General features: G+C 37.9%; 1 protein-coding gene across 2 annotated transcripts in view; it reads right to left on the reverse strand.

The window, feature by feature from the left end:
- Positions 1-1,542: 1,542 nt before the first annotated feature.
- The window catches only part of LOC132095288 (mannosyl-oligosaccharide 1,2-alpha-mannosidase IB-like), a 100,583-nt gene continuing 77,432 nt past the window's right edge, over positions 1,543-24,693 (reverse strand). For both annotated transcript variants that reach the window (XM_059500127.1, XM_059500126.1), the window contains exons 6-14: positions 21,797-21,877; positions 13,579-13,673; positions 12,744-12,867; positions 12,564-12,657; positions 8,421-8,536; positions 8,112-8,331; positions 7,651-7,823; positions 2,597-2,712; positions 1,543-2,252 (exon numbers count right to left, since the gene is read on the reverse strand). In XM_059500127.1, coding sequence (XP_059356110.1) covers positions 2,120-2,252; positions 2,597-2,712; positions 7,651-7,823; positions 8,112-8,331; positions 8,421-8,536; positions 12,564-12,657; positions 12,744-12,867; positions 13,579-13,673; positions 21,797-21,877 — 1,152 coding nt within the window. In that variant the 3' untranslated portion in view covers positions 1,543-2,119. The remainder of the gene's footprint in view (positions 2,253-2,596; positions 2,713-7,650; positions 7,824-8,111; positions 8,332-8,420; positions 8,537-12,563; positions 12,658-12,743; positions 12,868-13,578; positions 13,674-21,796; positions 21,878-24,693) is intronic.

A 24,693-nucleotide genomic window follows, 5' to 3' on the forward strand; every position in this document is an offset into this window, starting at 1 on the left:
GCTCTCGAAGGCTGTATGTATTTAATAAAATGCAGAATAAACCGTTATATTGGGAAATATTATTTATACACACACACACACATATATATATATATATATATATAAAACTGTGGGAAACTTTGAAACTGAACTATGAAATCCGCTGCAAGTCTTTTGTATGCATTAGTAAGAAAAGACCTGACAATAAAAGTGTTTTTTTTTTAATCCCGTTCATTTTTGTAACATCTTTATTGAATTTGTGTGGCATTTTAAACATATTTACAATTATTATTATATTTTTTTTGTTCAGTAAAAATACAAATAGAGAGCACAGCTTTGTCAAAATCCACCCACCAACAACTGGGAAGAGTTTTGGCCTGGGCTTCACTCACCATTAAGTCAGTCATGTTACTGGGAGAAAAGAAAAGAAATGACATTCAGGGGCAGCCGGACACCACTGCTGCCATCTAGAGGGGAGGACACATCTCTCACACACACTCAGATGAGAGCTTTAGGAACTGAGAAACTGAAACGACAGGATATAAAGTGAAAGACCCTTAAGGGGGGCTGATCGATGGCACCCAGCATCCCATCAGTGGTGCTCGAGTCTTCCTGACACACTAATTCTCACAGTTTCTTCATTACCCAAGATGAGAAAATAATTAGCTTTCCTTCTGGTCGACTACATGCAATCTTCGGTGGATGTGGCATTTTACACACTTGAAGATAAAAAAAAAAAAAAAAAAAAAAAAAAAACTAGAGTCTGAGAGCATAAGGCTGAGCACATCTTCTAAAGAGACTGAATCAATATTCATTAAAGGTCAATTAAACCAAAAAAAATAAATACAAACAAACAAAATTCTTCAATATGATTAGCTGCAGGTTGTGTTTAATCATCTGATATCAGAAATCTGTCTACCACCACCGTGTTTCAGAAAACATGTCCAGGACTGAATAAGTCATGAAAAACTCAAAGATATGCATTTGACTAATGAAGACACATCCAGAAACTGAAATGACAAAAAGCATTCAGGAGTATTCCCAACATCATACATCATGGGCTTAGTTGTTATGCAATGGCATTTAAAATCCTTGCATTGTTTATTTACTCTAGGTTTCTTGTAAAGGGCACACAGTGTATTTATGAACTCTTAACCCCATGTATATAAATCTCTAGCTCGTTGGCTACGATTAGTGGTAAACCTTGGCAGTTGAAAGAATCTGGTCTGGTCTAACAGAGTGGCACAATCGACAAATGAAAACAAATGGTGACTGCCATGAGCATTAGCATCTAGAGCACTGTGATTTCTCTCCACAAGATACAGTCTCTTCAAGTGTTGATTCATTGTGATGCATAACCAAACACCAGTCCATCCTTTTTTCAGAATGCAGTATGAATGAAACTCTGGGCATTCACAATGGATGAAAAAAAAAATAAAGATGGGAATGGAACGACGCAGAAAGTGAAGGTTTCTGGAATGACGGTGGTGACTGTGTCACAGGCAGCAAGCTGTTCGATAGCAGCATGTGTCCCTTTTTACCCGCTAACCTTAACAAGGGACTCTGGCCTAAATTCAGCCTCAGCTGGAGAAAGATTTCACAGGAGGTCACATCCAACATCTGCCATCTCCAGAAGCCCAGCTCAGAGAGTGAAAGGCTCTGAAGGCAGTCTGGTCCAAAAAAAAAACATTTATCCATCATTTTGATTTAGTACTGAGCTGATGATATGAAATGCCACCGAATTATAGAGAGAGTGGGGGGAAAAAGAACAAATTCACTTGTTAAAATCCTTCCCCAGTTAGAAACACACATCCATTTCAGAGGGTCTTTTAGTCTGCCAATGCATGTACAGTGTGTATGGACATGTCAGACCAGCGGCCACAAGAGAGAGAGACACATGATCAATCCGGCAGTCTGTCCTTCAGAGAATATATGAGAGAGACATAGATAAAGAGAGATGGGTCTGTTCCAGTCCCCTCCGTTCACTGCAGTCCCATGATTCACGGTCCAGGAGGAGAAAGGGGTTGGTTGGTATAGTTCTCTCCTCTCCTTTGCACTGGCAGCTGCTGTCTTTCACAAGGAGGGAGATGTTTAGAAAAGGGGCGAGCGAGGGGGAGAGCGCCCCCCCGGTGAGTCCGCTCTACCGCTGGGTCTCGCTGCCAGGCAGGGTGATGTTGCCCAGGTGCAGGACGGGCAGAGGATGGGCCTCCGTGTTGAACACCCAGTTCTCAAGAGGCAGCAGCTCATCGCTGGAGAAAAGTAGATAGAGATACCTACAGAAACACACACATATGGATCATACAATTAATCTAATGCTGATAGCAAACTGGGTCCCCGTTCTAACACATTCGGCAAAGGGAAACTGCAGAGTTTCAATGACACCAGCAGGTGGCAGTAATGACTAGCTGTCTTTCCACTCCTATTTCCTTTGCAAATCCCTCTTTGTTTAGCTAATAGTCACTGCTTTTCACAGTGCTAACCTTATGCTGCATAGTTACTTTGACCGTTATTACATTAACAGAAAATGATAACACTAGCACAATGAACTGAAACAGTTTGTGCTACTATAGCGACCCAGCTTCAGCATTGTATTGTTTATAAATGAAATGATTTTTACTTGAGGGTTTCCGCCAGGAAGAAGCTTTGCTGGACGTCATCATAGGTGGGGTTGGAGGAGTAGACGTCTTTAACACCAGAGAATCCTCCGCTTACTCTGCAGTATTTATCTATAGCCTGCAGAAAATGTAGAGAAAGTCTGGGGTCAGAAAGAGGTTTTTTATTTTTTATTTAATTTTTTAAGAAATTTATACTTATTCAGCAACGATGCATAAAACATTAAGCAGCACAACTGTTTTCAGCATTGATAATAATTAGAAACGTTTCTTTAGCAGCAAATCAGCGTAACAGAATGATTTCTGAATGATCATGTGACACTGAAGACTGCAGTAATGATGCTGAGAATTCAGCTTTCCCACCACAGAAATAAATGACATTTTAAAATATATTCAAAGAGAAAACTGTTATTTCAAATTGTAATAATATTTCATAATAATACTGTTTGTACTGTATTATTGTACTGTATATTTTTCAAAAACATACCAACCCCCAATCCTTTGAACAGTGGAGTATAGATAATATTACTTATAATATTTGTCACCATAAAAGCGAATACATTTTTTTTTTCTGACTGGTTTACATTTACAACCAAATTTACTTTTTCTTGCAAATTTGTGAAAAATGGTGAAGGTGAAAGATGATAATCCCAGAACTTTAGATGAACTTTTAATGGTAAAGGTTGTTAAAAGATGCTTGAGTTATGACTATGTCTTTGATTTTTAATTATGCACATATCTAACAACAGACTATTGTTCTTAAATTCGATTAAACCATGTAATATCTAGCAATTTCTAATAAAGTTACCATCCAACTGGTGAGTAACTCAGGCTAGCTCAGTTCCAGATGTACTATTTCCTGTGCTTCAGCTCAGAAAGATTACCTATACAGTATGTGCTATATCAAGTAAAACTCTGCCCTAATCACCACTTTATGACTGCAAATCAAATCAATGCATAACTGTGTACTCGCAGTAATGACAAGCCAAAAATAGAATAAATACGAAGCCGCTCTATTTTTCTGGCCCTGTTCTACAGGAACCAATAATGCTTCCATTAGTTCTGTTCCAGCCTCTGCAGGCAAGAGTGATGCAAGCCATCTGTGCCAGGAAAACATGGCATGATGTGCTCACCTACCTGAAACAGCTGCTACACTGAGGACTCGCCTCACACGGTTATAATGCAACAGCAGCTGACCTGATTCAGCCTCCTATTAACCCATTCAACACAGATTCACTCAAGACTTTCAGCTTCATTTCCTCTATTTTCCATTTATATTGCCTTTGGATCATCAAACATCTTCAAAAAAAAAAAAAAAAAAAACACTGATTTAACTACACTGTTGAGTATAATCTTTAGCAAATCTCAAAATTAATTTCCATTTTTTCCATACTACACTTTCTAATGTTATGTTGACTAAATTTACATTTAAAACAGCGGACTTTTGTTTTTTAGGGGTTTATTGATTTTTTTTTTTTTTTTAAATATAAACCATACAGGTGCATCTGTCTTATTTCTAAAGACATTTTTTGTAATTTAATTAAAAAAGAAGCAAGCTTTCTTATATTCTAGATTCATTGCACACAAACAGTTTTTTTTGTTTTAATACTGATGGTTATGACTTAGAGCTTAGGAAAATTACAAAATACAGTATCTAAAATTTTTTGAATATTCTCCAAAGCAGGTTTATTTATGCACTCAATACTTGGTTGGGGCTCCTTTTGTATGAATTATTGTTTCAGTGCTGCGTGGCATGGAGGCGATCAGCGTGTGGCACTGATGAGGCGTTATTGAAGCCCAGGTTGCTTTGATAGCGGCTTTCAGCTCCTCTGTATTGTTTATCAGATGTTACTTATCTTCCTCGTCACAATACCCCATAGATTCTCTGTGAGGTTCAGGTCAGGCATGTTGGCTGGCCAATCAAGCACAGTAATATCATGGTCAACAAACCACTTGGAAGTGGTTTTGGCACTGTGGGCAGGTGCTAAAGTCCTGGTGCAAAATGAAATCAGCATCTCCATAAAGCTTGTCAACAGATGGAATCATAAAGTGCTTCAAAATCTCCACAATGGACCAACACCAGCAGAAGTCATGGCACCCCAAATCATTACTGACTTGTGTGCCTCTCCAGACCTTGATTTCCAACTGAAATGCTAAACAGTTCACACTTTTTCCTTCTAGTCAACCTTCTATGAATACGTTTTGATACAGCACTCTGTGAACAGCCAGCCCTTTCATCAATGACCTTCTGTAGCTTACCCTCCTTGTGGAGGATGTGTTGGTGTTGAGGGTGTCTTTCCCATAATTGTGATTGCATGTTCTGAACTAGCCCAAGAGGTACTCAGTATTTATACTCAAAATTAATCAAACTAATCAAGCTCAAAATGGAATATTCCAATTTTTTGAGATACTGAATTTTAAATTTTGCTGAATTAAAACAAAACAAAAAAACTCTTGAAATATTTCAGATTGTGCGAAATGAATCTAGAAAATAAGAAAGTTTGCTTTTTGAATGAAATTACAAAAAATAAAGACCTTTTCCATGATACAAATTTTTTTTAGATGCACTTGTCGCGATCTTCATCTTTCAAAATTAATGTTAAGACAGTTAATAATGTCCTTAGTTTTATCATCAGTTCAAGCCCGAAAGGGAAACAGTCGCATGACAGACACAGTGAAGCTCCTATGTGTTTGCAGTACACAAGCCAAGTTAAGACAGCTGACTACACTGTGTGACCCTGTCTCTCTCTCTCTCTCTCCTGCGCGCGCACACACACTCACACGCAAAACTCCACATTTAAACATTCAATAGCAAATACTAAAACTAATAACAAAACGTACTTACAGTAGCTGATTCAGGAGTACAAGATTGTCGTAGCAAAGACAGCATTACCTCCTCACCTAGGTTCAAGAAACGGTCGTCCATAAAATGCGTTGCTGTTCTGTTGTAAGTAATCTTAAAGATTCCTAAATGCATCTACTTTCGGAAGGCCAAATAAAGTGCTTTCGCCTAGATACACACAGCATTTCCCTGACATGGCTGCTGAAACACTAACTGCGGTTACTGAAACCACACCTGTCTTTAAGTGAAAATTTGGGCAGCAATATGCAAATATTTCCACATAGTGATGTAGACGTGGGGGGTGTTTGAATGAGCCGTTTTAGGGGGGCTTGGCAATGTCTTAACTTTGATAAATAATGTCTCTTTGGATTTAAACCTTTAGTCTTTGCAACTTTACAGATCTTCTTCATACACCAATAGCTTGTAACAATCCAAAAAGAAATGAACATTTTAAATAGCATTATAAGACCCCTTTAAACAAATGTAACAAATTGAAAAAAAGTGACAAACTTTCAATCAAATTGATAAAATGTTAATATGCCTCATTGTCATATGCCCCCCTCAGCCATTTACTAGTTATCAGTGAATTCCTAGACATAATTACATTATTTCCCACCATAAAAAAACATCTGTGCACGCTATAGCAGTTAAGCAGCAATAATCAAAAAGTCATCAAGCCAGAAAAAAAAACAGCCCAAATGAAGCAATTCACCTTCAACTGACCTTACTTACTGACCTGATCTTACTTTACATGAGATAAGGTAGAACTGATGAGAAAATCTTAACTAATTTTGCAGATGATAATGGCCGCCAAACACATGAACAATACCATTAATCTACACAAAGAACAGTGAGGTAAACAAAGAGAAGAGATGGTAAAACCCTGAGATTCTGGAAAGAAAGAGATACACAGAGAGAGCTGGAAACAGAAAAATTAGAAAATTAGAAAACAAAGAAAAAAACAGCTGATAACAACAAAGTACTTTCTTTGACTGGGAACAAGTGAATTTTATTCTGCTCTCTTTCTCTTTTTACAGAAATGGGAAGAGTGAAAATGAGGGAGGGAAGGAGAGAAAGAGCCCAGGCACCTAGCGGCTCATCCAAAGAAGCCCAATTGCAGTGAAACAGTACTGTACCGGCAGAACAATGACACCCAATCAGAGAAAAAAAAAACAATGACGCTCCATTTTCAAGAGCACTTTGAAATTGTTCTAGAAACACAAACATATTTCCTAAAAAACACAGCCCAGGTCTGACTGGAATAAGAGTGACATGAAAACAGAGGGAAGGATAAGTCGAGGAAAAAAAAGAGAGTGATAAACAGATATGGATGAAGAGGTACAGGACAACTATGAGCAGCAAAAAGATGCCAGAGATACAGCGACTGGGACTACAGATGGATATCAAAGTGATGAGATATGGTTTTAGATACTAAGAACATCCTGTGCCGTACACACCATCTGACCTTCTTCTGTCTCTGATATCTGGCTGAACTCTGATGGCTGGAGATACCCAGCCCTGTGAGAAGTGAGTCAAACTTCTGTTTGTGTTGCTCATGTCCTAGCTTTGGCTTGGTGATTTTTGCAAAGACAACACTTCCAAAAAAAACAAAAAGTTCTATCATGACAAGTCTCAGAGGGTTTGGCATGGTAATGTACATGAGTTTGGTCTTAGAAAAGATCTGCTACACTGCTGCCGCCAACACATCCACAGCAGATCTATACAGGTGGAGCTGGGGAAGGTGGAGGGTTTCTAAAGCACACTGCAACTGCAAGCACTAGCCAAGTATTTGACTGTTGAGCAGCAAGTTCATTGGCTGCTGATATAAAAAGAACCAATCAACTGCACCACATGATGATGTCATTATGTCAGATTGAGCACCATCTAGAGCTTCATGACAGAACTTTGGATTTGTGTTCTCTTATTGTGTGACGGTGATATAAAAAATCTGGCTTACACAACAAGGTGATTATTTTTGTCATGTTATGGTTGTTATACAATAAATGGCAGACTTTAAAGATGTAGTTTATCACAAAAATAAATTAAAACATGCTCAAAAAAACTCAACAGGTTTTGCCAACACTGAACAGGCATTACAATATTAGAAATTACTAACATACATAGATACATACATACATACATATACAGATATATATATGTGTGTGTGTGTGTGTGTGTGTATACTGTATATCTTTATCAATGGAAAGAGATGCTGACCTGCACTGCTTCCCAACCCCACTGCCTGTATTTGGGGTCGTGGGTAAATCTCCACATGTACCAGTATGTCTCGATGACCTCAGGCCTCAGGATATAGTATTTCTCATTCTGTCTCACAGCCACTGCTTCCAGCCCACTGTCGAACTTAAAGGCTTCTGGGCCAAGCTTCAGCACTGCAAACGATAAATGGTTTATGCGTTCAGAACTATTAGTTGAACCTTCAGCTCTCATGGTGCTATAAACGTGAAACTATCTGTCTGAGAGCCTGTTGTGGCTGAGCTGCAATCCATCAATGTCTTTCAGTCAAGCTGTGTGAAATAGAAATGCCATACTCTGAAAATAACCTGTAGCGTTACCATGGCAACAAAACCATGCTACAAATTAGATTTGAAGTCCAAAGATCTCATGCATTTTTTTTTATACCCTTCATCTTTCTCTTGCCTCCTCACATATTCACTAACCAGTGCGATCGTAGCTTTCATGGCAGGTGTGTGCAATCTCTGCTCCGAGCTGCAGATAGTGTCCAGCTTTATCATCTGGCGACCCATCAGCCCCCAGGGCAAACATGCCCCCAGCAAAGCAAGTCAGGTGACCCATCTTACGCTCCAAGTGGCCGTTTTTCCACTCCCCGATGAAAGTAAGGCCACCATTGGACTTACGGATGAGGTGGCGCTCAATAGCCTGTAGGACGAGAATGAAAGAGATAATGAACAGAGACAAACTGAAGCAGCACGAAACACAAAAAACTGCTTGCAACCTGCAGCCCTCACCTCGATGGCATCATCGTACGTCTTGCGTGCCTCTGTGTCCGTTTTATCAGACATCAGCCAGGCCTTCAGCAGGTACTCATAGAAACTATCACCCAACCCACCTACTGAGGTGTGATCTGCAGAGCAAGAGAGATACACAAGGATAAGCTTAATGAATGTCTGTTGCAAAAAAACCTTATTAAACTTAGCTTAATATTACTTATAAAACTAGCTTAATTAGACACCTCTAATTTTCCAAACTTTGTGAACATGCATTCAACTGGAGCAAAGAAAAGCCTGCTATGATTCTTTTGGTTTCTCTGTTCAAAGCTCAGTCTCTTAATATGCCTGAATGCTGTCATAAAAGTGTATTCAGGCTTGACACCGACCCTCATTAGAATAAAAATGCATAAGTGAGCATATTTTCGCTGGCATTTATTCAGTGTGGACACACACCAGCACACACCTAATCACTTATAAACACAGCCACTGAGTGTGTGTTCCACTTTGACACAGCTAATGACTCTGCAGAGTGAGTGTGTGTAAAGTGTGAGTGTTTGACAGGTTGGGAGTCATTTGTGCCGGTAATGGCTCCTAATGGGAACCTACAACAGAACATGTAAACAATCTGTGTTGACTTGTCGGAGGGAGCTGTAGAAATTAAGAATAAAATATTGAAGATATTAAACATGGACAGAAACAAAGAATATTAAAAAAGACACGCTAGGTTAGAGCCATGGCCTCGTGATTAGCTGATGTCAATGAGGTATGAATCAGAGATTGAGTCTATTTATTGATCTGTTTCTTTGACCGTCTATCTATCTTGATATAAGCTCGTTAACCCATTTGGGAAACAGACAGGACACACAATCTCCAAAGGAGAACAGGAAGTGTGAAGTGTGTGGGAGGCAGAGGAGTGTATACTGTACACTTGCTGTATATAGTATCATAGAGGATTGAGGGAGGAGCCCATTAGCACTGTCACAGCTCATATCTGCCAAGGTTAGGGAGCTGTACTGCGTTCAACCTGCTGAGAGAGAGAGAGCTAGCAGGGCAAACGTTCAGGAGATAAACTGCCAAAAGCCATTATGGAAGGTCTTTAGAGGAGACTGGGGGTGGAGTACAGATTCAGAGGTGATGATTTACACAGGAGAGGTGTAAACATGCAAGTGACACGGCTAAAAATTGCATCTGCAATAGCTAGTTCAAAAATCAGAGTGAGAACTAAAGAAATCAATGAGGCAGCAACGAGCCAGGAGGCTGAAGCACTTTATGAGTGATCCTTTACAGAGACACTGAGACAAAGTAAAAGATGTATTTTATGCTAATGGATGCGAGGGACTGACCTGGTAGAGGCAAGATGTAGAAGCTGAGATGAATTATTCAACAGGAGAGGAAAAAAAATGAATACAGAGTGTGAGAGAGACTAAGACGTCCAATCACAGGCCACTTGTTAGTAACCCTTACTAGTCCGTCCTGCTGCAAGAGGCGGGGCATTTTGGAAAACAGAGGCAAAAATGTTTACATTTTCCGCAGAAATCATCAGTGCAAAAGCAATGTTGCAGGTAATTCCCAAAATGTTGCCATGTCGTTGCCAAGGCATTGCTTACAGTGCCAATTCAAAAGAGCCCAGGTCTCTGTGATATTCTTTTCCCCAGATATGGCTCAGATGGCTCCATAAATTGAAACTTGAGTTTTTCTGTCATTCTAAGCAAAGAAAAAAAAAAAGAAAAAAAAAAGATTGCTTGAAAGCAATATTACACTTTTCCTCCACACGTCATTTATGCCCCAAGGACAAACAGAGCAGGATGAGTTAGGTTAAGATTTGTTTAAGTGATTCTTTGCTTTTCACACATTACTAATAACTAAATCTGGATAGAGTTAGAAAAATGTATAAGAAGAAATAGTTCAGAGAGAATGTGTGGATCTTGACAGTGTGAGAATCTTGACAGGTTGAAGACAACAGAGAGGAAAACAAGCTGTTCAGAGACAGCGAAAGAAATGGAGAAAAAAGGTAGAAAGACAGGCAAATGTGTGTGAGCAGCACAGAAAGAAATGTGGTAGGATCATAATAAATATAATAAAATAAACATCATCATTGATTATGATGATGAATAATGCATAGATGGTGCAGGCTGGTGTGCACTGAGACGGAGCCAAAAAAAACGAACAAAAAAACAAGTGGCAGTGGAAAGATTGATTGAAGCAGAGACGTTTCAGACTCATAAACTCTCAAAAATCCCAGTCAGACTCTCATAAACCGTCTGGGCCTATATTTCACAGCCTCTTCTGGTACGGCTACCAGTCATCGAACGTCTGGATTTTCACTTCTGCCAATCAAAAACAACTCCCAAACGGCCTCCTGCTGAAAGGTAAAATGCACTCAAAGACTTTGAAAAAAAAAATACAGGGTGTATTTGAGTAACAATCAAAGATCCAGGCGTGAAATCTCTACAGAGAGGCTTGGCCGACAGCAAGCGAACAGGTCATGGATAAAGAATGACGGGCTGAGGAGGAGATGTGGATCTAAAATCTAAAGGCTCCTGGAGGTGATGCAGCAGAGACGTGGAGAGAGAACTTTAAAGGGGTAGTTCACACAAAAATAAATGCTGTCATCATTTAATCACCCATGTGACTTCATAAGAGATGTTTAGCACAACGTCCAAGCTGCTTGTGATACACAATCCCCATTCACATGAACTCTATCGAAAAACTTCATTTGCTTTCAACACAGGACAGAAAGTCATTTGAAATGAAATAAGGGAGAATAAATGATGAGAGAACAATTTTTTGGACCTGTCCCTTTAAGGGTCCACAGGGGAGTTGCAGTGTGGGAGAGAGAATAATACTCTGCTTTAATGGCCTGTCACTCACACAGAGTTTTCATTTAGAAAATAGATCTCTAGTGCACCTTAATTACATTTTAGCCCTTTGGACACACACATACACCATCAGACTTTACTGGAATTTAGTCTTTGTGTGTGTATGTGTGTGTGTGCATTTGCTTGCAGTGGGTTGATCAGGTTTTGCCTTTAGACGCAGGGCACTGATTAAACCCTCATTTCTCTCAGTAATTAAGAGTTGGTTAAAACACAGTGGATTGTTTTCACTACAGATAATTACTAATTATACAAAGAAACTTCCTCACATCCCATCTTTATTAAAGCTCGTTGATCAGTGAGATGAGGATAAGCTGCCATTGTCGTCATTCACATTTATAGAATAATAAATCCTAGTAGAGGGATTATGAAAATCATCCGTGTCTATAAACAGGCTTCAGAGTGGTATTTTGGATCCTCCACTTGATCTGAAGCGCTTATGAATATTGCAGCAGTGAGAAAAAACAAAACAGGGCTCAGAAATAAAAAAGGCCTGCTAAGCCAAGGTTTCTGAGTTTCTGATTAGCACGTTGTAACTATGTCATATTTGTTAATGATATATGTGACACTGGACCACAAAAATTGAGATCTATACATCATAGGAAAGCTGAATAAATCTGGAAAGTTACCAAATATCTTCTTGGAACATGATCTTTACTAAATATCCTAATGACTTTTGGCTTAAAAGAGTTGTCATGTTGAATGTTGCCAGACAGTAAATAATATATAAAATAAAAATATATTACATTTAATTTTGGCATAATAAGTAAAAATTGAACCAGACTAAGACAACAACAAAAAATATATTGGATATACTTTATGTCTATTATATCAGCAATATTGACTGTCACTTGCATGCTCATGACTCAAAGTCTTTTCCAAACAATATGCAGCAAAACGGTCTACATTTGTTTCAGGCAAAACTTAAGGCAGCATTTCATGTATCACATATGGATAAAGTAGTCCAAGAAAAAAAAATTATGGAAACAAAATTCATCTAAGATAGTGGACAGAGTCCAGGGAAAAGTCAATTTTATTCAGTGCTATGAAACACTAATAGCAAATTCTTCCATTTACTTATAAAGCATCATTTTACCCAACTGTTGTGTGTGCAGTTTTATTTATTTATTTATTTTGTATCTATCACTGCATCAAGATCATGTTGTGGGCGTCTAAAACCCTCTTTATTGCATACAGTGTGAGAATTCACAAAACGCCTTTTGTGTTGGAGTGGAAAGTGAGAGTTGCATGTGCAGCACAGAGGATGTTAGTGGGAGGCACTCACGCTGGCCCCAGCGTCCAGTGCGTGGGTTCAGGTAGTTGGGGTAAAGCCCATTGGGTCGGTCCATCTTAGCCAGCAGCTTCCGTATGTGCATCACCTAAACCAGAACACAAACAGAGTTCACAACAGGACACAAACACAAGTGCAAACACAGTTACACAACACTCATACACCCAAGCGTACCTTCTGATAGTAGGCAGGGTTTCCAGTCAGATACGTCAGGTGCACAAACTCCATGTGCAGCGTCCCGAACTCAGCCAGAATACTGCTCCCAGCTGACGCCCAGCCCCAGTTACGCCCCACTCCACTGAAACAGACAGAAGGGAACACCAATGACATTAACATATAGTATGTTCATTACTAGCCTAAAGCAAACATCCAGTGTTATACGATTACATCATGTAGACAATGAAGAATTACTGCGAGCACATTTAAGTCAAACAGCTTCATTCCCGGTCCAAACGGATTCACTGCTGCCCATCATTCCTTCCGTCAAGTCCAATATCCTGTGCTCTGCTTGTACTTCTCATTTCCATGCAGAATGTATCCACAGTGTGTGTGTGTAGATCGCATAGGCTGCTCTACATGAATGAGGATTAATAAAACACCGCGTCGTTCTTTCCCTCAGGATTAAAGACACCCAAAATGCGGTGGTCTCGTCTGTTCCCGAGCAATTTCTTCTAAACACCCAATTAATTCACAAAGCCGTGTCAGGCTGGATTTGACCCTCCTCCCTCCTCAAACACAAAAAACCCTTAATGTACATTCACAATGTGCTCTGCAGATTAATTGTGCAATTTTCATTTCATTCTAATGAAATTATGTGGCAAGTCGAGTTATACAGGAAGAAAGCCACAGGGATTTTCGTAGATGCACAAGGTCTAACAGCCTTCCATTATGTGGCAGCCCCCATCAGGACAATGAGGGGAGGACAGACAGCATGGGAAATGGAGGCGAAGAGAAAAAAAAAAAAGGAAAAGGACAAAGGCCTGAAAGGGAAGGTGTGTATGTAACATACCTCTTCAAATTGACCATGGCCCAAGGGATGCCTGTTGGGGTGTTGAAGGCAGGAAGCAGCTTTTCTGCCAGCTGGACAGCCTTCACCTTAAAAACCTAAAAGACAGAGACATACAGAAGATTTTTTCTTCAAAAATCTTTTGCCACAGCATGTTCAGACCTAGTGCAATTCAAGTTATTATACTCAAAAGTGATTATCATTCCTGTAAACATTTTCTGCATAATGAAAGTTTAATAATATTAAGGAGACAAATACTACAATGATACTTAATACCATAAATATTAACAATCTAATTTTAACTAATCTAATGATTCAATAATATACATGTAATTTTCAAATAAAAATGTGCATTACTGTTCGTAAATAAATTTGAATATTTAATTAAATAAAAAAACATTTAAGAAAAAGCTTTAAATTGTATAATATGAAAAGTGTTTCAAATTAAAGCTTTAACGGTTTCCACAAAAATATTATGAAGCAGAAATGCTTTCAGACTTGGTCAGAAATGTTTCCTGAGCACAAAATTGGCAAAATATAATGATTTCTGAAGGATCCTGTGACACTTAAGACTGGAGTAAATGCTGCTGAAAATTCAGCTTTGCAATCAAAGGAATAAAATACATAAAAATATAAAATATACTGAAATATAAACATTTCGAATTACGATATTTCACAATATCACTGTTTTACTGTATAAGAGAATAAGAGGCTAAGAGAATAAGAATAAGATTTTTCTTCAAAAACCTAAAAAAAAAAAAAAAAAAAAAACCTACCTTACCAACCCAAAACTTTACATTAATGTATATTTACTTTACAATAGTGATACTATCTCAACAGGGTGATTCAATGAGAATTTAAATCACCCCAATGACATATTGTAAGGGCAAATTTTATGATTTTCAATTATATATTTTACATTTATTATTGCATAAAATATTGAAATTAATGCATAAAAATACATACAATTAAATACATAAAAAAACCTTATGTCAAAGTTATAAAACGTCTTAATTGACTTTTCTCAATACAATATATATATATATTTTTTTTTTACTTTGAGGTGAAATATGAACCAGACTTGGTGTTGCTGATGGGTTTTGTGAGATTCACCCCTGTAGCCCGACTAATGCTACAGACTGACTAGGCAGAGGGGAAATGACACACACACACACACACACACACAGAGAGAGAAAGAGGCAGAGAGAGAACACACATTTGAGACAGAATAAACACCCAAAGAACAACACACCTGAATTTGTTTACTCACTACTGTCAGAAAAGAGATGATGCACTGGGGCCTCGTCATAAAGTTCAAATTTTGAACCGAGACAACCTTTGCCAACAGCTGCAGTTTAACAACAACTACTGCTGAAGGTAGACACATTCAAAGCAGAGACGAGCCTACCTTTAACAATATGATTGAACAACAAGTGATGACAGATTTGTTTGTTTTTTTCAAACCACCTTTAGAAACACATCAGCATAGACACAGGAAGAATGACTTTACCTTTCCAACAGTGCATTATTAGTCGTTGTCGGTCAAATGTGTAGCAATCAATATTTTATTTTTCCCTCAACAGTAACCATCATCATAATTTCGGGCGAGACTGTCTGACTACAACTTTGCCATCCCACCAAGTGCTTTTGAGCAAAAATGGCTTGAAAACATCTTGTGCTGATGACTCACAGCCAGACTCTTCTAAGCAGGGAAAGAGCTGTTGCTCATGTCAGAGAGGGAGCTGTGCTGTTGATCGTGTTTTTAGGACTGAAGATAGAATGAAGCCACAGCAGAAAAAAGGCCTCTGGTTCTTAGACAAACCGCACAGCTGCCCGAGCCGCTACTGAGGCTTTTATTTCTAGCCCGTCTTACGGATGTTTACGTGGAGTCTATTAAAATACACAGCAATTCACTAGAATAGATGTGTGAGGAGTCTGTGAGATATTTCTGACACACACACACACACACACACAACCACACACACACACACACACACAACCACACACACACACACACACACACACACACAGAACGAGAGAGAGAAATACCACAATGCTGTGTTTACAAAAGGTCCATTAAAGAGCATGTATGCCTAGAAAGAGAACAAAGTATTTGGATTTGGTATTTGGGCAAGGAGTTGGATATTTTTTTTTTAAGTTCGATTTAATCTTGGCTGTCTAGGGGAAAATACCACTGCATATTTTGCCACTTTTCTTAAACCTAATTCTTTTTTTTTCTCTTCTATTCTTTATTCTTTTTTTATCTAATAGTTAGCACGTTCTAGCAGACCATTGTTATGGAAATAGCCATGCGGTGCATCCAGTTCTATTTAAACCAGATGCAAACGGTCGCTCAAAATTGTAGGAGAACAGAACAAGAAAAGGGTGAAAGAGTACAGAAATGGTGCTTCCCTCAGGATTACTAGCTGGAGTAGTGTGTGTGTGTGTGAGTGTGTTTGTAATTTCCAGAATGCAGATTTCGACGCTGAAGCCTAATCTGGTTGATGCGGATCATAAGTGCCAGAGATGATCCTGTTATTACACATATGAGGATATGACCATGGACATTCCCCACGATACAGCTTCTGCTCTCTGTTCATATATACACACACACACTACAGCCTGAGATGTTCCTTAAACGTCTAATGGAAGCATGAAAAGAGATTATGCAGAACACGCTGGAGATGGAGGAATGAGTGTTTGCACAGAGGGTTCCACAGGGGTTCAGGGTTAAAGCTGGATTTCTGCCCTCTCTCTTGCTCTGGGTCTCAGTATGTTTGTGCATCTGCAGCCTTTTATGACAAACCTTCTGCCTGGTGTTTATTCTATTCGTCGTCATGACAGCACAATCGGGAGCTGCCAATCAAGGCCGACACAAACACAGCCAATCAGATCTCGGCATCAGAGACATCGGCTAATGAAGAAATAAGGCTGTGGTCTGTGGAAATGTTTATGCGCATTTAGTACAATGCTTTTCATCTTCTCAAAGCAAACAGGGACAGTCAGTGCATTTCTACATTTACATTTCAAACACATTTTCTGCCTTTATTTAAAATGATTCCTCCAGGTTTATAAATATACTGCACAGCTTCAGAAGAGATGTTAGAGACACACAGCTTAGAGTCGACATGGAAAAACACTCTGAATGCACAAGTTGCAAAAAAGCGAGAGAGAGAGAGAGAGAGAGAGAGAGAAAAAAAGCTTCTCTTTTCTAATTGAGCTGCATATGATGTCTGGTATTACAATACTACAGTACTGAAAAAGAATTAAGTACACCTAATTTTCATTACTGTAATGCATTAGAAAAGCTAATTTATAACCATTTTTATAATTCCCATTACTCTCATTGGTGATTCTCAGACTCTTACTATTAAAAAAAAATATTTGTAAAAATGAGCAGAAAAGCAGTACAACAATTATGTAAAAAATGTATAACTTCTTAATTTAGGTAATGAGAATATTTTCCACCTTTACAGTAACAAGATATTGGTAAAATGTACTTTTATGAAGAACACAATTTATTTTTACCCTTTGTGTTTGATTTTGGGATTAAGTAACATGAAATCTTTTTTCTTTCTTTCTTTTTTTTCCATGAGACTGACCAATTATTTAGTCTCAGTTCTCAGCTGGCCCAGCATACGGTGCGTCTCATTTTACATTGATGAGTGTTGCAAACAAAACCACAGCTGGGATGTCAAAATAAACACCAACACCGGTGGTCTTGATGTTCAAAGCCAACATATCCTTATATAACCACTTGTTAGGCGCTATTTTTTTTAAGATCTTTCTTGCAATTTCCAGAGTGCTTTGGACACACTTATGCAATACAGCTACAAACCAAGGGCTGGAAAACCAGATAGTGAAATGTCATTCTAGAAAGGCCAGTTATTTGTATTTGAAGAGGAGATTCGATAGGCGATGACATGTCCAAAGTCTGCAGCACATCAAACATGCAGATGAGTAGCTGACAAACATTTTCTCATGCATCAAATCCCTTCTTAAATCTCTGTCCTTATCGCGTCTCCGCTGGGTCCATGGCTGCGGCTGTCTTCTGCCTTTGATGAGATCCATGTTTGACAACAGAAGAGTGCGCTGCTCCCTAATGTGACACTACAGATTCTCTACCACTGTGAAGGATAGGACAGCGCATCAACAGAGAGCGATGGGGAGGGGAGAGAGAGAGAAAGCTAACTGCTGCATAATGCCTGGAGTAAACACCATTTGCTCACACCATCTCTGCTGTAATAAATGTGCAAATTAAGACAAAGAACAAATATTTGCCCATGTTTTTCACTTACAGCCTATGATCCTATTTGGCTTGAAGGAATCTTAAGAAATAAAGCCTCCGTCAGCACTGTCATCTACTGATTCATACAGTAATTGGGCTGTCAAAGATACAGTGATTGAACCTTCTCACAAAGAATGCCAGAACGTCTGAGCATCTGCAGGAGCAAAAGGTAAAAAACTATATTTGATTTTCGCACAGGGAATCGGAAGTTGTCTTTGAAAGAAATGAAGAAAAGTGCTGTCTGGATCCACTGGAAAATTACTGTTAGATGTGAGATCTACAAGTAATTCATCCAAAATTGCTGGCTTGCTGGTGAGGTACCTGGAAAATGCACTTAAGCACCTAAAAGGGGGAAAAAAAATCTAGAAAAATACATATTCCAGGAAGTATTTAGAAAGAGTTATTCAAAACAGTTATTGAGCCAGTCGCTTTTTATGACCATAAAGGGGAACAGGTGCTTCTATTTCCTTGGCCTTACATAAAACATCTGATATCGAACGGTAAACTAAACAATGTAATCAAACTACAAGAGACAAATTTACCAAATAATACCAATTAATTCATATTAGATAACAGTGCCCTGCAACGATGCAAAGGCCAATTCAGGACATTAAATATGAGTGTACAAGAAAGAAAAAAACATTGGCAGAATGCAAAGAGAAAAAAAATCCAGATAAGTACACATCACATTCCTTCATCTGTCATCATCTTTACAATGAAATCCTCTTTTCATTCATAACCCCCTAATACCTCAAATCATCATTACATCACGAAACAGAAGACGTGGACGATGCAGTTTAAGAAAGGGCCATAAAGAAAGCTATCCATTAGTATTAGCAACTAGCATCGCAGCTTTCTGTGTCACTCACAAATACTTCTACTACCAATACATTAAACAAATGACAAAATGTATTCGTTTACAAATCCTATACTATGCTACAAGTTTTTTAAAGTCATAACATAATATTGTGTAAGGAACCTTTATTAACCAAAAATCTCACATGTAATCATAACTTGCTTGAGCAGATCAAGTTGTTTATTCACTAGCATTTATTTCAGATGAAAACTTATGTGAAATGTATGTGTATAGATACATTTTTAGAAGTTTAGCAAAAATGTAGCAAGTCTGAGTTAAATTTACGTAGCTATACTAAAACTATTTGCTGTCAATGAAGAAGCAGACTTTGGCTTTTTCCTTCACATACAGCACATACAAAACTAGCCATCCAAAGCCTGGCCCTTTACTTGGGATCTAAATTCATCTCTTCACTGCCATCATGAAACAATACTGTCAAGACATGCAGGGGTGAGAGATCTGAAGAACAAGAGAGGAAGACTGAGAAAGAGAGATGAAAGGAAAGGATAAAATAAAAGACAAGAGGACCAAAAGACAGAGGGTAAACATCATCCATCACTGCAGAAAGAGAGAGAGAGAAGGAATGGAGGATGTGGTCTTGCACAGGAGAGATAACCTCCAGAGCTGATAAAAGTATGGAGTCCTCTGTCTTCTTCAGATCAGATGCTCTTCTTCTCTAGAAAAACCAGCCAAACATCAGATACAGAACACAACTCTCTCTACACTGGACCTTCTTATATTCCCTCAGCCCCAGCAGCTTACTCCATCATGCCTGATCAAAACACTCTTATTAAAGAGGCATGGCTTTTCAATCTATGACACTGCATTCAGTCAGTGCTTCTACCCTCTGCTCCATGCTGCCTCCACTGCATATAGGGGACACATACAGAGAACTCTGCCTAAACCAAGAGAATAATCCCTGGAGAAAGCTTTTCATTAGCATCCCTATATATCTCAGAGGCAACTGCTAGTGGTTGCATGATCCTCTGGAAGAAAGCAATTTCAAATCTGTCATCTTTGCTCATTGGCACTCAGTGCTTTTGAGAAGGCTTTTGAATAGCTATCAATGTTACTGTATCTGCCAGGAGAGTATTCGCATCTATATAAAAAATTAAGGCTCTGAAGTAAAAGGTGGCTCTGGGTGATTATAATAACCAAAAGATAATTTTTTGTGTGCGTGTTACTGATAACTAACTAATGACCTATACCGTTTTTTCTAATTATTAAATTAAGAATTAAATACTACCAACTAATATTCATAATTTTAATTTCTACAAGTGAACTTATGCATCACAACATTGTAAAGTACAGTATGAAAATTCAATATTCATTTTGAACTTGCCAAAGATTACTTTTAACAGTATTATTTTAGATTATTAGCACTTTTGAAGATGAAGTTGGCGACGGCTGAAATGTACATGTAAAATAGGGGAAACCAACAGTATAATTTTTATATTCATCATTAACTATCTAATATCTGCCAATAAACAATATTACTGGTACTGATATATTATGCGTATTTACAAAGAAATGACTCAAAAACTGCTGTACAGAATTAAAGGGTCATGAAACACCAAACTACTACTTTTGTGATTTTAGCAGAGGTGTTCATTTTGGGCTTTTTTGTGCTATTTTCGTCTTATGGATTTAAAATCTACATTATAATAATGTCATAATATAATGTCACAGTTTGTGAAGTGGCAAAGGACTACAGTACTTCGATGATGCAACGGTGTCTCATAATTATTCATTAGATATCATTGTGTACTTATCCAATGAGAAGACACTTCTCTTAATTATTCACAGCAGTATGTGTTGATTTCCTACGACAGACTGTGAGACTGCATACATTAAGTGAGAGACATGCATTCATGGATCGAAGGAAAGCATTCATTTTTTGCTTTGTAGGAGTTCAGCACAAACACGATTTATTCACTTAGTAAGTATAACCAGTTTTTAAAGCTCCTTGATGCAATCCATCAAAAGGCTCATGTAAATGCTGCAAAATAAGCCTTAAAAGTTATTAGAGGTGCGACAGCATGTTCATATTTTTGATGCAGAGTATGCATCATATATTTTTGATGCTAATGGCTGAGCATTTATTTGTGTTTTTAACTCCATGGGGGCTAATTGAAAATGTCTGAACCCGAAACTGTGTTTCAGTGTCTCTTGTAACATAAATGTTGGCTTGGATTCTGATTTCTTTAAAGGAAATCTCTGTAACAGAGTTGCTCAAATTTGGGCATATTTTGGATACAGCTCTCCACAGCAACTAGATGTAATTACAAGATCCAAATGCACGGTTAATCCAGATGTTATTTAATGATTCCTGAAACAATTCATTTAATATAATCACTTCTCTCCATGTTTGCTACTGGCAATACAAGCACTGCTAAATTGGACACACTGCCTCCAAAATTTAGCCCATGCTGTACTGCATGTCTATGACAGCACATATGCAGAAAACACTCAGATGAACAAAGTGTGACTGAGGCCTGACTCCCAGGCGTCTCAAAACACTGTACTGAAGGAACAAAAGGTCACTTGGGACAGCGAGGCAGGCAGGCGGGGGACAGACAAGTGTGATGACTTTGTATGTAAGGGAAGCGAGTTCCACGTCCAGTATCTAAACTCATCTAATGAAGTGTGCGGAGCGGGGATGTGGTCGTGCCGCATGGCTGCAGTTTAATTCCTTTGCATTTTCACCTTCAGACTAAAAGTAGGAGAACACTGTGATATGCAGTGGCAGAGATACGCTGCACAGTGATGAGGGAAAAGAGAGAGAGACTATTTGTGCCCTTATTCATTAATGTCCATAGGCAGATAAGACAGAAGGGAAACGTTAATTAACATGGGCCTGAGAGAGGGACATTTATTTCCCCTGAAGAAACGGTTCTTATTTCTCTGAGCCAACAGCACTGCCCTAAGATTAACTCTCTCTCTGTCCAGATCTTCATATACTGTATGTGGAGGCCTGCACAAACTTCCATCATCTGAAATAACTGACACTGAACAGCGGAGACAGAGATGAAACATGCACACAAACTTGCAAAAATCCATAAGCAATGATAACGTACCTCTTGTCCGGAGAGGTAGTATGCAGCCAGAAGCCCTCCAATGAAGCGGATGTTGACCTCAAAGACAGATACTTCTGCATTCTGTAGAACCAGAGGGAAAAATGAGAAAGAGTATGAGCAGAACAGCGATAGCCTAATTTGTCAGGGTCCTTGGTTACCGAAGCATTTTTCCTGTTTTTAGGAAATTCAGAACATCCTCTAAAATGCATCTGAATCAAACCAACAGTAAGAAACTTTTATTTAGGGGCGAATAATTATAATAAACATTTTTAAAAAAGGTAAAAAATCACTCCAGTCTTCAGTGCCACATGGTAAATCAGAAATCATTCGAATATGCTGATTTGGTGCTCAAATTAAATATTTCTTATATATTACCAGTGTTAATTGTTCTGCTTAAATTTTTTTGAGGAAACTGACATTTAAATAAAATCAAAATAGAATAAACATTCTTGCAGAACAGAAGTATTCACTTGGTTAAAAAAATCTTACTGACCCTACACATTAGCAAAATTCAATATATTTGAGGTTTATTGCGAAATATTCAAATATATAATCAGTTTGACATTGAAAGAAGAAAAGTGCTTTTAAAAGTCTGAAGAAAATGAAAGTGATTTTTACTTTCAGAACATAACTGTTGATTAATGTGCATGGAATATCTACATAACAGCCACGCAAAGCTCCCAAATAAACTTCAAATCGACATCAAACTGATACAATAATCTCTCAGTGAGACTGAAATGAATGCTGGAGCAGTGCGTGTGTGTTTGTATCATCAACATCCATCTTGTCAGCTTCAACCTTTATTTAGAGAAAATTACCATGAAGCAGTTTTCCACTCGCACAAAGATCACACACCACAAACAGCAGCTAATCACACACACACACCTACCTTTAAGTCTCGTATAGCAAAGGAACTAATTCAAACAATTCGATGGTATGGTTGTACAGGCTCCTGAAATCCTGTTTTAGCCCCGTCACAATCCCATAATCCTCAGCACCTAAAAACAGCACCTGTTTTTGTATACCGCTTATGAAATATAAGCAGGTTTTCCAGTTCTGAACATAACGCTGTTAAAGCGTCTTATATCGACTAGGTTTTACACTAATTTGATAAGACAAGAACACGCTTTAACCAACCCCTTCCACTTAGCATTCATTTAGCATGTCTATTAATTTTGACAAAAGTGAACGTGCACCAGATGAATTCAGATATGACCGTTCTTTGACCAAGGCCCATTAATTCAGTTTTTGGTTTAACAGCTGCGATTAGTGCTGATGGCAGGCAGCCTCATCCATCATAACAACAGAAACACGCACAGTGAGTGAGTGAGTGAGAGAGAGAGAGAGAGAGAGAGAGAGAGAGGGTGCATTTCGACTGTGGAACACAAAAGATGGTACATTAAAATGTCTCAGCAACTTTTTATAGATATAATGAAAGTCAACAGGGGTCCAATCAGATGGTTTGAACCCCTTTGATTTTCATTGTATAGACAAAAACAGATGAAACTGTCAGTACTGTAAGTGATTGCTTTTTTTTATTTGGGGGGGTGAGGGTGAACTATTCATTTTATTATAAAATGATGAGCTGCACTTTGATATAAGGTAATCAATCTAAACATTTAATAAATACAAATATAATGGAATAATTAACTTTTAAAGTACATATTAATCTTAATTTACGAAGTTCTGGATTCAGTGCCTTTCAAAAGTTAAGGCTCCATAAGTTTTTTTAGATGGTGGCTATAAATGTGCTGTTTGGGATCAGTCAGATTTTTTATGTTTTTAAGAAGAAGTTTCTTATGCTCATCGAGGCTGCATCTATTTGATTACCAACTTTTTTTATTTTTATATAATAGCAATTTAAAATAAGTTTTCTATTTTAATTTATTTTAAAATATAATTTATTCCTGTTAAGCAAAGCTGAATTTTCAGTATCATTACTCCAGTCTTCAGTGTCACATGATCCTTCAGAAATAATCTTAATATGCTGATTTATAATCAATGCTGGAATCAGTTGTGCTGCTTAATATTTGTTTGCAACCTCTGATACTTTTTTTCAGGATTCTTTGATAAATAAAGATGAAAAGAACAGTGTTTATTCAAAATATGAATTTTGTGTTACAATATATACCATTACTCAAAGTTTTGTGGTCAATTATTTTTTTCTTTCTCTTTTATTCAGCAAGGATGTGTTAAATGGATAAAAGGTTTTCTTCATCAAAGAAATCAAAGAAAAAAGTATCACAGGTTCCAAGGAAATGTTAAAAACAAACAGCACAACAGTTTCAACACTGATAATGAATCAGCATATTAGAATGATTTCTGAAGGATCATGTGACACTGAAGACTGGAGAAATTGCAGATGAAAATTCAGCGCTGCATCACAGAAATAAATTATATTTTAAAGTATATTAAAATAGGAAACCAATATTAGAAATTTCACAATATAACTTTTTTTTCTGGACTTTGATCAAATAAATACAGACTTGATGAGCGAAACAAAGAAATCTTACTGTATGCACAAAAGCTAGATTTTGCGTATGCACATAAGTTTTCAGATTTATAAAACTATACATATGCCAGAACCTGCGCAAAAATCCCTTTATAAATCCCAGTCAGGAGAATATTGTGCATACGTGCGTTTCCACATGACTCCTCCCAGAAATCACCACATATGGAGCTTACAACGCCTAGTTTTACTATGTATCATCTCATCTGCATATCATTTCTATGCATATTCCCATCCACGTGACACCATATTTATCACTGTTAAAGGTATAAGACATTAAGGAAATATGAGATACGGACTATAAATGCCATTTGTGCAATACACAATTTGTATTGATAAAAATCATCCAGAATCTTTGTTATGTTTTAGCATAAATACATAAAAATAA

The sequence above is a fragment of the Carassius carassius genome, chromosome 19 (genome assembly GCF_963082965.1).
Source record: "Carassius carassius chromosome 19, fCarCar2.1, whole genome shotgun sequence".
NCBI lineage: Eukaryota > Metazoa > Chordata > Actinopteri > Cypriniformes > Cyprinidae > Carassius > Carassius carassius.